The sequence below is a fragment of the Ooceraea biroi genome, chromosome 5, assembly GCF_003672135.1.
Source record: "Ooceraea biroi isolate clonal line C1 chromosome 5, Obir_v5.4, whole genome shotgun sequence".
Lineage (NCBI taxonomy): Eukaryota > Metazoa > Arthropoda > Insecta > Hymenoptera > Formicidae > Ooceraea > Ooceraea biroi.
This window is the reverse complement of record NC_039510.1, coordinates 16,318,968-16,331,327: the sequence shown is the minus strand read 5'-3', so window position 1 is coordinate 16,331,327 and position 12,360 is coordinate 16,318,968. Positions and strand designations below refer to the sequence as shown.

At 41.9% G+C, this 12,360-nt stretch overlaps 1 protein-coding gene across 1 annotated transcript; it reads left to right on the top strand.

The window, feature by feature from the left end:
- Window positions 1-51: 51 nt before the first annotated feature.
- Window positions 52-12,299, top strand: LOC105286518 (maternal protein tudor). Its single transcript, XM_011351524.3, has 12 exons — window positions 52-552; window positions 1,130-1,841; window positions 1,974-3,008; window positions 3,100-3,510; window positions 3,616-4,151; window positions 4,233-4,318; window positions 4,470-5,354; window positions 5,479-5,893; window positions 6,006-6,208; window positions 7,056-7,217; window positions 7,381-7,535; window positions 7,616-12,299. The coding sequence occupies exons 2-12, from the start codon at window positions 1,231-1,233 to the stop codon at window positions 11,067-11,069; spliced, it is 7,953 nt and encodes a 2,650-aa protein (XP_011349826.2). The 5' UTR covers window positions 52-552; window positions 1,130-1,230; the 3' UTR covers window positions 11,070-12,299.
- The last annotated feature ends 61 nt before the right edge of the window (window positions 12,300-12,360 follow it).

Genomic DNA, 12,360 nt, shown 5'->3' with positions numbered 1-12,360 from the left:
ATTATATATATATATATATATAAATGAACGAGATATAAGTACTAAAACGACTCGAAAATAGCCGCACTTGTGGAAATAATACAAGAGTCGATATAATTATATAATCAAAATAACGCCATTCCGCGATCCCGTGTGATTAACAGCGGCGATAACAAATTTTCGATATAGCAAATTGCGATTCTCGAGGCATGAAACAACCGAAAGCGCGGTAGAGCAGTAAGTTTAATTCTCTAACGCGGAAATCAAATCATGAATTACTTCGGTAATAGTTAGCTAATAATTAAATTGATGTTACCTTTAATACCATCTAGTATTTTATCAACGTGTATGCTCCTGTGGGATATGCACGTAACGTAGACGATTATTCGCCGTTCAAATTGAGCGCGCTTCTGGAATGCGGTACGTATACAAATGAAGTTTGTGATTAGACAAAGGATCGGCAATTCAGCGCCAAATCCACCGAGTTTTTCGAAGTGCACGAAGAAGCGTGGACATGAGTACGCCGCTGACGATTGAAGAATCGTGAAGGATTCTCAGCTTCAGTGGCTTCAGGTAACGAGACGCCGTGTATAAAACGACGTTCGCGTCCCGCTCGCTTCTCTTCTCTCATTGAAAGTTTGCATATGGCAACATCATCGATCGATACGTGTATGCATAGACGCGAGTTTTTTCGGCGGAACAGATCGACGAGCGGAAATGGAAGGAAAACAAAGTGGCTCGTCCCGGTACCGGTAGTCTACGTGACCCGGTAATCTCGCTAAAGCGAAACGCGAATTAATTCAAATAAAGCGTGGGGGAAAAAAAACACTAACCTATAACAGCTACGTGAGTCGGTGAGTGTGGCGTGTTTTCCGCACGATAAGTGGAGAGGGGTACCTATACGATACGTCGAGCCGTACGAATTGAAGAGCGTGCAGAGTCGCGTGCGAACGCAGGTAAAACGCGAGCTGAAAGCTCGCCAACGCGTTTCACGCTAGAGATATTCGGTGCTGCGTGCCGATTGCATAAACCGCGCTCGCATAATCGGTCGCGATGCGATGTAACCTAAATTTCGACAGTTGCGACGGCGATTAGGAACGAAGGTTCTGGTGATTGTCGTGAGTCAACGTGTTCATTTCACGTGTTGCAGATCAATTCGGAACAACGACGAGACAGAAGAAAGCCGCTGTGTGCGGAAACTGAGGAGCTATTGTCTTGGAGGTCGACTTGGTGCGACCGAAGTGAGTCAAGATGCAGAACCAGGATCTGCAGCTGTCCTCCGAGGCTGTTATATTTATCACGCATGTCGAGCCCGAAAATCTGTTTCTGAAAATATGGGGCCAGCTGGACAAGCAGGCTGCCACCTGTGTGGAGCGTCAGATATATCCTCTGGTTGACCAGTTTAATCAGGGATATGGTTGCCCCTCCAAGTCTGATAGACTGATAATTGGTACCTTGTGCTGCGCCAGGTTTCAAACTGATGGCTATTACCGGGCAAAGGTACTCGATGTACGTCCTGATGGCATGATAGTCGTACAGTTTATTGACTATGGCAATGTAGAGATTATACCGGCGAACGAGGTCCACCTTTTGGACAACATACCTGGATCAGAGAGCCTGCGGTCTTATGCACCGATGGCAGTGGATTTCACGTTACTTCACGTGTTGCCTATAAAGGGTATCTGGGAGAATAGAATAATCGAAACTATCAGGAGTATCATATGCTACAAGGAATATAGAGCTTTGATTTATACAATGAACAATCGTCGTCTGATAAAACTATCGTACAACAATCGAGACTTTAGCGAGCAGTTGGTGAAGCAACGTATGGCTTTACCAGCCACTACGCTAGACATGTTCAAGTATGTTCTATGTCAGATTTTTCAAGGTGTAATTTTGTAAAGATACCTTTCCTTCTTTTCTAATGTGTTACATTATATAAATAATTTATCTGTTATTTATTAATTAATAATTATTAATATAATGTTATTTAGGCCAAAACCACCTCTGCTACAACACCTTAAAATGCCTCAACCTCATCAAATGCCAATGTATCAACAACAGAACAAGAATAACTTTGCAATGCTGATAGCGCAGAATCCAAATCTGAGTCAAGCTAACATACAAGAGCTGTTCCGCAAGGCTCCTACCCTAATTCAGCAACAGTTTGTTGAACAAGCTGTTCGAACACAGCCGCCACCGCCGCTGCTTCCTGCCCAGGAGGCTCTCGTATTTAAATCTAGGGTATTAGACGTGGGTACCAATCACGACGTCCTAGTATCGTACGTAGAAGACGGCCCGCAAAAGTTTTCCGTGCAAGTCGAAAGCACGAAGGACATACTGACCCGTCTCATGAACGAGATAAACAACCATCCGAAGCAACCGCTGCAGGAGCCACCGTTGCCAGGTTCGGTTTGCCTAGGGCGCTACACGGGGGACGGCGTGCTGTGTCGGGCGGTCGTGATGTCCGTGATGGAGCACAAGTGCAAGCTGTACTACGTCGATTTCGGGCACACGGAAATTTTGCCGTACACGGACATCTTTCAGCTGCCGCCGGAGTACATCAATCCGAAAGTGCTTTCCATTAGATTTACATTAAGCGGCCTAAAGGAGCTGAATATCACGCAGGAGATGAAGGACTACTTCAAGTCGCTGGTATGGAGAAAGTTGCTCGTTTTACGCGTCCGTCCACCGGAGGGACCGCCATTGATTCAGTACGGTGACCTGTACGCCGAGAACGGCGTTAACGTAAAGGAACTTTTGAAGAAAGCGTTCCCAGTGCCGGCAACGGCGGTACCGATAACCTACTCCTACCCGCAACTCAAGCAATTGTCGAAGGACGTGCAGGAGGTTGTGCAAGTTTCGTACGTAGAATCGTGTAAGACGTTTTTTGTACAATTAGAAAGCGGAATAAGATCCCTCGAGTCGATAATGCTCGGCCTGGAGCAGTACGTTAAAACTGCGCCTGCTTTAAGTGCAGAACAGATTAAAGTAGGATTGCCCTGTGCGGCCCTGTACGATTTACAATGGTAAGCTTTGGAATATTCTCTATCGATCACTGCTCTGTAAACTATAATAATAATAATAATAATTGCCTCACGTCTCATTTATTTGTTCAAGGTACCGTGCGCGAGTCATTGATGTTACTGGGGATCAAATTAAAGTGATGTATGTTGATTATGGAAATGAGGAAGCGTTGCCTATAACGTCTCTCCGTACAATTCATGCCGATTTAGTAACTAAACTGCCGGCACAAGCTGTAAGATGTACATTGAATGGCTACGAGCACCTTTCATCGGATCAAGAGGTTTCCAACCTTTTTGAAAAATTGACCCTCGAAAAACGTTCTTACATGAAAGTAATTGCTGCGCAGGCCAACGGATTGTTGGTCGATTTGTTCGAGTTCGATACGATGAAAAACATTCATCCCCAGCTGTTAAATAATTTGTTCTACGATAAAACCAGCAATTCCGCAGGCTCGCGAAATGAGGAAGTTCAGTATTCGGCAATGCCAACGAATGACTTCCCGAGGTAACACGAACATTGTTACTCGTAGAATTAATGCGCGTAAATTCAATGTCTTGTTACAACTCTTTGTAATGTCATTTTACATGATTTTTTAATATTTTCTTGCAGCGAAGAAAAGGACAGATATAATAAGAATACCATGAATTCTTGGAATCACAATCAAAAGGCCAAGTCTTTCCAAGACAATAAATCGGACCACTGGAAGGATGAGTGGTCCGAGGAGAAACGACACGACAACAGACGCGAGAGGACCGGAAATCACTCTCATTATGATGGCTCGCAAAACGATCGATTTCCTAGAGACGAAACTACGAACAATAGGTTTAGCAAAGATCGATCTTACAACAAACACGATAGAGGTGAAATAAATACGTCCAACAGAAGCGGTAGAGGAGGCTATCAAAATGGAAGTAAATTCAACAGTAACGAACGGAGGTACAACCGTGACAACCCCGATAAAGCGTATAATGATAAAGATTCGGATGCTTCGATCAAGAACGGCAATAAACGCGGGAGAAGTTACCCCGACCGTAATGATTCCAACAACGGTCGAGCGAGAAACCGTGACAGTGGAATATCAGGCCGATTACAGACAGCAAATTGGAATGATAAGCAACCTAATCAGAAAAGTAGCAGATTTACTGGTAATTGACGCTTGAAATTAACATTTATATATTAATTGTATAACGGACGTGATTTTACTCGATGCGTTTTGTCGAATACAGGGGACTACGGTAATAATAAATTTAAAGATAGAGAGAACAATGCGAATGTGTCGTACAATCAGGAGAATGTCTTGTACAATCAGGAGGTAAAATAAATAATTGATATTATAAAATTAATAATTGATGATTAATAAAATAATTGATAATTAATAATTGATAAAATAAATAATTGATATTATAAAATTAATATATGTCTACATACTGTGCGTTTATGAAAAATTATACATATATTTGCAGGTAAATGCTTGCGAGTCCTGGGACTCAGCTAATATTAACGCAAGTTTACAGAACAATGTTGCTGTTAACGATTTGCAACTCTCGTCGATAAATATCGTTTTCGATATTTCAAGAAACTGCGAAGTCGTATTTATCAATAGTCCGTCGGACTTCTTTATTCAGTTAAGCCCCGACTGCTTGGAACTGGACACCGTCATGGAAAATATTGCTTCGGTATACGAGAACAGTTACGAAACGATGCAAGCGTCTAAGATACGGAGCGGCGTGTTCTGCATCGCGCAGTACTCGGAGGATCTTAAATGGTACAGAGCGATAATCAAATCCGTCGAGAACAATAGTGCGAGTGTGGAGTTCGTCGATTACGGCAATACGGAGTCGGTCGACTTTACAAAGATCAAAGAGATTCGGGAGGAATTTCTGAAACTGCCGATGCAAGCGATACATTGCAGATTGTTCGGACTGGCGAGTACGGACAATAAGGAAAACGGAATTTTCTCGGAACAGGTCGAAGGAAAACTGCTACAGGTGGAGTTCGTCGCGGAGAAGAACCGACTGTATGAAATAGTACTACACGAGATGACTAATGGTGCACCGAATGCTAATTCCATAAACGAGGCGTGCGGCGTGGATTTAGCAAAAGCGAGAGAGATTGCAGAGTGTAAAACGACGGCGCAGGTGCTTAGCGTGGATTACGCTTCCTTCGATGCAAAATGGCAAATAATTCCGTACGAGGCCGAGTCTAGACACGATGTAATCATTACGTGGTTGATCAATCCGAATAAACTGTACTGTCAATCATTGGCTAGAGAGGCAGAGTTTAAACTGATGATGAACGAGATTCAGAAGACGTACGCTGGTAGAGAGGCTATAAAGCGTAAATTAGAGGTAATTGTCTTCTCCGAGTCTTTAAGATTCAAAATTTTTTGCTTTAAAAGAAGAAGATATTCCTAATCATTAATGATTAATCATTAGCGAGTAAGTGTAAATGCGAGTATACTTGCTATTCCAGATCGGTTCAATAGTTATAGCGATATTTTCCGAGGATCGGGCTCTTTACCGAGCGGAAGTGGTGAGCAGGGGTACACAAAGGGATGCATATATCGTTCAGTACATCGATTTTGGAAATTGTGCGACTGTGAACCAACGTAACATTTACGAGGTCGAGAAGGCGTTTATGCAATTGCCTAAATTAGCGATGCAATGTTCCTTGAAAGATATCGTACCTTGCAACGATTCGAGCTGGTCCAACGTGGATAACGACACGTTTGATAGTTGCTTTAACGCCGACAAGTACGAATGCATTTTCCACAGCTCTGATAACAATCAGTACACAGTTTCCTTAATCCATAATGGGCAAGACGTGGGCAAGATGTTGGTAGAGAACAATCTTGCAGCCTTTGCTACTCCGATCGAAACAGCTGGTGGTAAAGATTTTTTTTTTTAATCCGTTTTATATGTCGAGAAATGTTATTTGTAACCAAAATACACGATTCTCGTGTAAATGTTCGAATTAAGTTTCAATGTCTTGTATTTTAGCTGCAGAAACGTTCAGCGATGCTACTTATGGCGCGGAAGCTCTCAATAATGTGGAACGAGTGGACATAAGTCTCTTGAGTGGTCAAACTCTGAAAATGAGAATTTCCAGTGTAGAGGACAGTACTCGGTTTTATGTCCAGCTTCCATCAGCCTCAAAGTGCGAAAACATCGTCGACACGTACATGGAGCATAAAAATACAGAGGTACTGCTCACGTAAGCGTATTGTTACGCTTAACCGCGAATGATATACTGACATACATGTTAATTAATCACGTTACAGGGAAAAGTAATCTTTCATTTTCTAACCAATATAAATATAAAATTACTAACGGCTCGTTTTTGTAACAAATCAGTCCTCGATATTTATTACTCTTTGACTACTATCAGCGCCCATGGCGCTCAATGATAATCATTTACTTTAATATTTTTATTATTAGCGCCTTTAGGTACTTGAGACTCCTTTCTAAGCAGTGATTTAAAGATAATCTTAATAATCTGTCACACGACTGTCAATATACAGCGAGTCTCTCGCATTCAGATAGCCGGTTAATAATATTTGGATGGTCAAAGAGTTAATAATATTTTTTATGATTGTAATAAATTTCTTTAATTTTCTAAATAATCGAAAATTAAACCCGAACAAGTAAAAAATCGCTGTCGTGTATTATTCCTTGGATAGATGATCTTTCTAAATTCTAAAACGGTGACGGAAGATAAAACGAAGCGTTTCTATTTGCATATTTAAAGACTTAATACGTTCTGTTCAAGTATACATATAATTATTTCAAAATTCTAACAAAATATTTAATTTCAATCCCATAGTATAAACTATCTTGGATCTCATTGCACGATGTATGGTATTAACAGCTAAATGATTAATAATTGTAACATTATCCTTATGAATGTTTATTATCATCGTAATATTCAAATTTCCTGAAAAGTAACAGTAACACCATTACATTAAAATTTGCTTGCCCTCTGCCGCTCGGCCTCATAGTTATGGTTGATCACACAAATTCCATTGATAAGGTAAAGTGTGATAATGTCAGGTGATGCCGCGATTGTCAACCTGCGAGATGTGTCTCGGCGCGGGTTGTCTAGTCGATGCGAGTGGGACGTGGAGACGAGCTGTAGTGATTAACTGCTCACGGTCCGTTGGGTTTGACATAAAGCTCATTGATACTGGGGAGTACAATGAGATTCTGGATGGCGTGAGTTTATTTAATACGATATTACAAGAACTTGAGTCTCGTCATGAAAAACATGCAAACGATACCATACATCATGCTACAGCATAAAATTACGATACAATAATCGATCAAGCAGTCGACACGTACAATCCATATTTTCAACATTAAAATGTAATCTCCGCAGGCTTTAGCGCTACCCGGAGAACTTGCGGTCATGCAGAATCAGGCATTGGAGTGCTGCTTGCAAAATGTGCCGACATCATCTGATGCAGATAAACAGCTGAAGGAACTTAAAGGGAAGGAAGTGCTGGTCTATGTCGAAGAAGTCAGTAACAACAGGTTCGTCAGGTTTATTTTTCGATTACGATGGAAATAAATTTTTAAAAAATACTAGATATTAATTTTTTTTATTGATACAGACTTCTCGTAAAACTGTACGATCTCCTTGGTAACGGGATACTGAATACGGAGAAAGAAGACGGAAAGATATCGCCCATTTGTTCCATGCCTATTCTAAGCTCGACTCACGACGTGTCCGTGTCGTACGCGGAGCATTCCGCCGGTATTTGGCTGCAACGTTACGCGGACTTGGACATCGAGACTAAATTACTGGGAGATTTGGAACAATATTACGAGCAATCTAAATCCGGACAAGGATTGAAGCCAGAGATGCATCTGTTGTGCGCGGCTAAGTGTTCCGACGGCCGTTGGTACAGGGCGAGAATCGTTAACTGCACCGAAACTACGGCCTATGTGCATTATATCGACTACGGCAACGTCGAGGAGGTTGCCTTGGGGTCAATCATGGCTTTGGAACCACAATTTTACCAGCCCCACCAATTGGCCATAAATGTATCGTTATCCGTAGCTCTCGCGGGCACTGTCGACGAGCAAATAAACGTACTGCAGCTTTACTTAATGAACAAAGCACTTGGTGCCGTCTTTTATAACGTGCACAAGAAGTGGATCGTTGACCTAACTGAGAACGGAGAAAAACTCAGTGACAAATTACGCGCGCTAAATCTAGTAAAAGAAGAACAACCAACGCTTGATGAACCAGCGTCTCAGACGCAGGAGGAGTCAACGACAACCAACAAGTTCAGTGCATGCGTATCCCACGCGGATTCTCCGAGTCAATTCTGGCTGCAACGAGCGGACGCGATCACGTCCCTCAACGAAAAGCAAGAACAACTTCAGCTGGAGGTACCCGACTTCCCGAGGGTGGAGGGTATACCGGAAGAGGGCACGTTGTGCGTCGCCGTTTACTCGATCGACAATCTCTGGTATCGCGCAGAGGTGTTGGACGCTGACGAAGACATCACGACGGTCCGATTCGTAGACTACGGTAACACCGACGTTATCACTAACAAGACTGGTGACATTCGACAGATCCCGGACGCCTGGAAGAACCTGGAGAGATTCGCGCTCAAGTGCAGGCTCGACGTCGTGTCCGTGGACATGGAGGACTGGAGCGAGTCGGTCTGCGGGAGATTCGAGAGTCTGGTGACGTCTACGGAGACTGTTGAGGCTGTGATACTAGCGGACACGACGCCTAAGCGCGTAGAATTATTCGTGGACGGCAAGGGCGTCAGCGAAACGCTAGTCGAGGAGAAGCACGCTATTATAGTCAACACGCAAGAACAAGAACCCGTGGACGAGATAGTCGATCTAGAACTGGACCCGCACTCCGCCTTCGTCAGTCACAACGATTCGCCGAGCGAGTTCTGGATTCAGGAGGAAAAACTGGTTGCTGATCTAGAGGTAATGGCGGATAGGTTCATAGTGGCCGACATGTTCCCGAAAATCGACGACGTGAAAGAGGGCTTGCTGTGCGTCGCCAAGTATCCCGAGGACGACAAGTGGTACAGGGCTCGCGTCGTCTGTCACGACGATAACGGCACGCAGGTCATATACATAGACTACGGAAATTCCGCCGTGTCCACCGATATTCGTGCGATTCCGGAAGACTTGGCGGCGATACCGCCCCTGTCGAGAAAATGCTGCTTGGAACTGCCGCCGCGGGTCAGGGAATGGTCGCAGCAGGCTCGCGAAGAATTTGTCAGACTGTCCGCGGATGGTGCGACGACGTTCCTCCTGGACGTGCTGAAAGAGCAAGAGACGTCGGTAGTGAAATTAACGTTGGACGGCCAGAATGTCGCCGACATCCTCGCGGGTATGTGCGAGCGACACTCGCCAGTTATCGAAGAGAGACTGCCGCCGCTCGGCGAAGAGAATTCTCCGAACGTTGTGGTCAGTCACATCAACAGTCCGAATGAGTTCTGGACCCAAGCCGAGAGCAGTATAAACGAATTGGAAGTGATGTCGGATCGTTTGCGTGACGCGGAGAGTTTCCTGACGTTAACCAGTTTCGACATCGGCACAATTTGCGCGGCGAGATATCCAGAGGACGGCTACTGGTACAGGGCGAGGATAGTTGCGCACCGCGACGATAGCAGCGAAGTGTTGTACATGGATTACGGCAATTCCGGAATTACGACGGAACTGAGAGTGCTGCCGGAAGATATCGCGAATATTCCAATGCTGTCGAAACGGTGCGCGCTGGAGAATCCGAGTTGCATCACCGCGTGGAACGAGGCAGCTTGCAACAAGTTCAAGGAACTCGCTGCCGAAGGGGCTACGATGTTCCAGTTCGAGATTGTCGGCGAGAACGATCCAATGTATGTACGATTAAGCCTAAACGGGACGAACGTCGTAGATCTTTTATTGGCTGAATATGAAAACATTCCAGAGACTGAAGATTCATCTAAAGAAATCAAGATTACTTCCAGTGTAGAGAGACAGCAAGAAATAGTCTTCCAAGAGAATGAACAATTGGAAAAAGAAATTTCAGATTTAAATAAGGAAGTTCAAGAATTGACATTTAATCAAACAAACGTGCTTGAAACTGGAATCAACAACGAAACGCTTAATAACTCATTTGATAATTTTAATGCAAATGAGGAATACCAATATGTCGGGAAACCAGAAGAATATTACATATTAAACTTGAAATCTGCAGGAAACGCGAATGAAAATTCTAAAGCTGCAACAACCGATGTACAATATGAGCGATCCTCTATCGTGACAGAACTTACCGTCGACCAAATAGTCGAGAGTATGAGAAGAGATAGCGAGGATCTGGAGTCGCAAAACATCGACGATACAAATTTGTTAGATGCAAATAAAACTCAACCTCAGTTCGCCGCCCAAACTGATACCAGTGAACCAGGACTCTCTCAAACAGAGTCCGTAGATATAAATGAACCTAAAGATCCACACAGTCCGCAACAGTTTAGCTCACATTTTGATATGCATCAAAGTGTGATGGAACCTGTTACAGAGGATTCCGAGCCGAAGGAAGTTTCATCGGTAACGAATGAATCACAGCCCCGAGATGCTACGCAACTCGATGTGACTCAAATCAAGGAAGAAGGAGCACATTCTGCGATTGTGCTCGACACAGAGGAGCCTATAAAATCTGAAAGTTTAACGGCGAATGAAACTCTTTCCGCAAGTACGAACAGTGTTCTAAAAATTCAGTCCAAAAGCGCAGATGACTTAAACAGTTTCTCGTCCGAGTCCACGTATATGATACAAGAAACGGAATCGTCACAATCCGTAATTAAGACTGATCCGAGTGAGCAATGCAGTTACTCGGCAGAACGCTCGACGGATGAGATAGCGCCCGAATGCGTTTCCAGAGACGAGTCTCCGCCGAGACCGGTACGTCCTGCCACGCCGAAGACACCGTATTCAGAGAAACTCGTGTCCGGCGCCGTGAATCCTTTTTTTGAGCCGATTCGCAGTAACGCGAACGAGGAGGACGAGATACTTGCTGTATCTGTGGAGGACAACATTCCTAAAATCATGTAATTGTATAATATAGCGGATACATGTACTGCACATTTAAGCACATATGGTATGTAATCTGTAGATATATACCACATGTATATATCTATCATAGATCTGCAATATAAGGTACAGATTTATATAAATATAATTACGTTTCTTGTTCCAGCAGATTAATTTCATTTTATATTTTCTTTTTTTTTACATTTTCGTGAAGATTCATATACGATTCTTTTATACATGCGGAAAGTATGAGAGTATTGTCATGCGCACACGCGATACAGTCGTTTCATTTTTTTTTTTATAAGTAACAAGACTCACAGTTTCTACGAATGTGCGTATTGCCCTTACGAGTTACAATACACGTAATGCCATTGGAGACACAACCAAAGATTAATTAATATGATTTATAGAGCGATCAATTATTTACTTACATTGTTATGTTTCAGGATAAGATTCATCAATATTATTTAATGATGATAATAGCGTTCTATCGCAATTCTCAACGTTTAAGAATTTCTTTTCGAGAATTGCTACCTGAATTCAATATTTCTTTTTTTTCTAATTTAAACCTTTCTTTTTCTAGATAAATATTGCAATTATATCTATTATACACGATATATAATTATATTATAGCAGATATAATTATATACTATATAATTACATATTATTGTAGACTTTTCGGTGGTAATTTTTCTTTTTGAGTCACGCAAAAATTTTACTTGTTTGACATGTATATACATTCATTATACTTTTAACATTGCTTGAGAGATATTAACGACGGAAATAATATAAACATTATTCTTGTGTTTCCAGCTGCTTGCTAATATAATTATAATTATAAAAAGCAGGTAGTTTTGTTAAATATTAGTAATGTTGAGACATGATTGTACGTAACTTGAAGTTCAATGAGTTGTAAAAAGGTAGCTTTGACAATGTATAATTATTTGAAAACTGATAAGAACTTAAAAAGAATGGTATGTTTTACATTGACTATAATATACATCTTTTTTTATATCCTTTCGTATTATATATTGAATCTAACATGATTATAAATTTATTTCAAATTCTGTAACTCATGATATAATATATATCTCTGCATATATATATTACATAGTACTGAAATCTCCTTTTTTCTTATGTCCTTTATAAGTTGATTTTAATAGTGATACGATTGTAATGGATTAAAATAAGCTGTATAAATATTTGTATTCTGCTAAAATATATTTTCTAATAAATATTTCCAAAATCCTATTATGTGTATGTATATGTGTTACATGCGTATCTGCAATACTTACAATTAATTAGATTCATC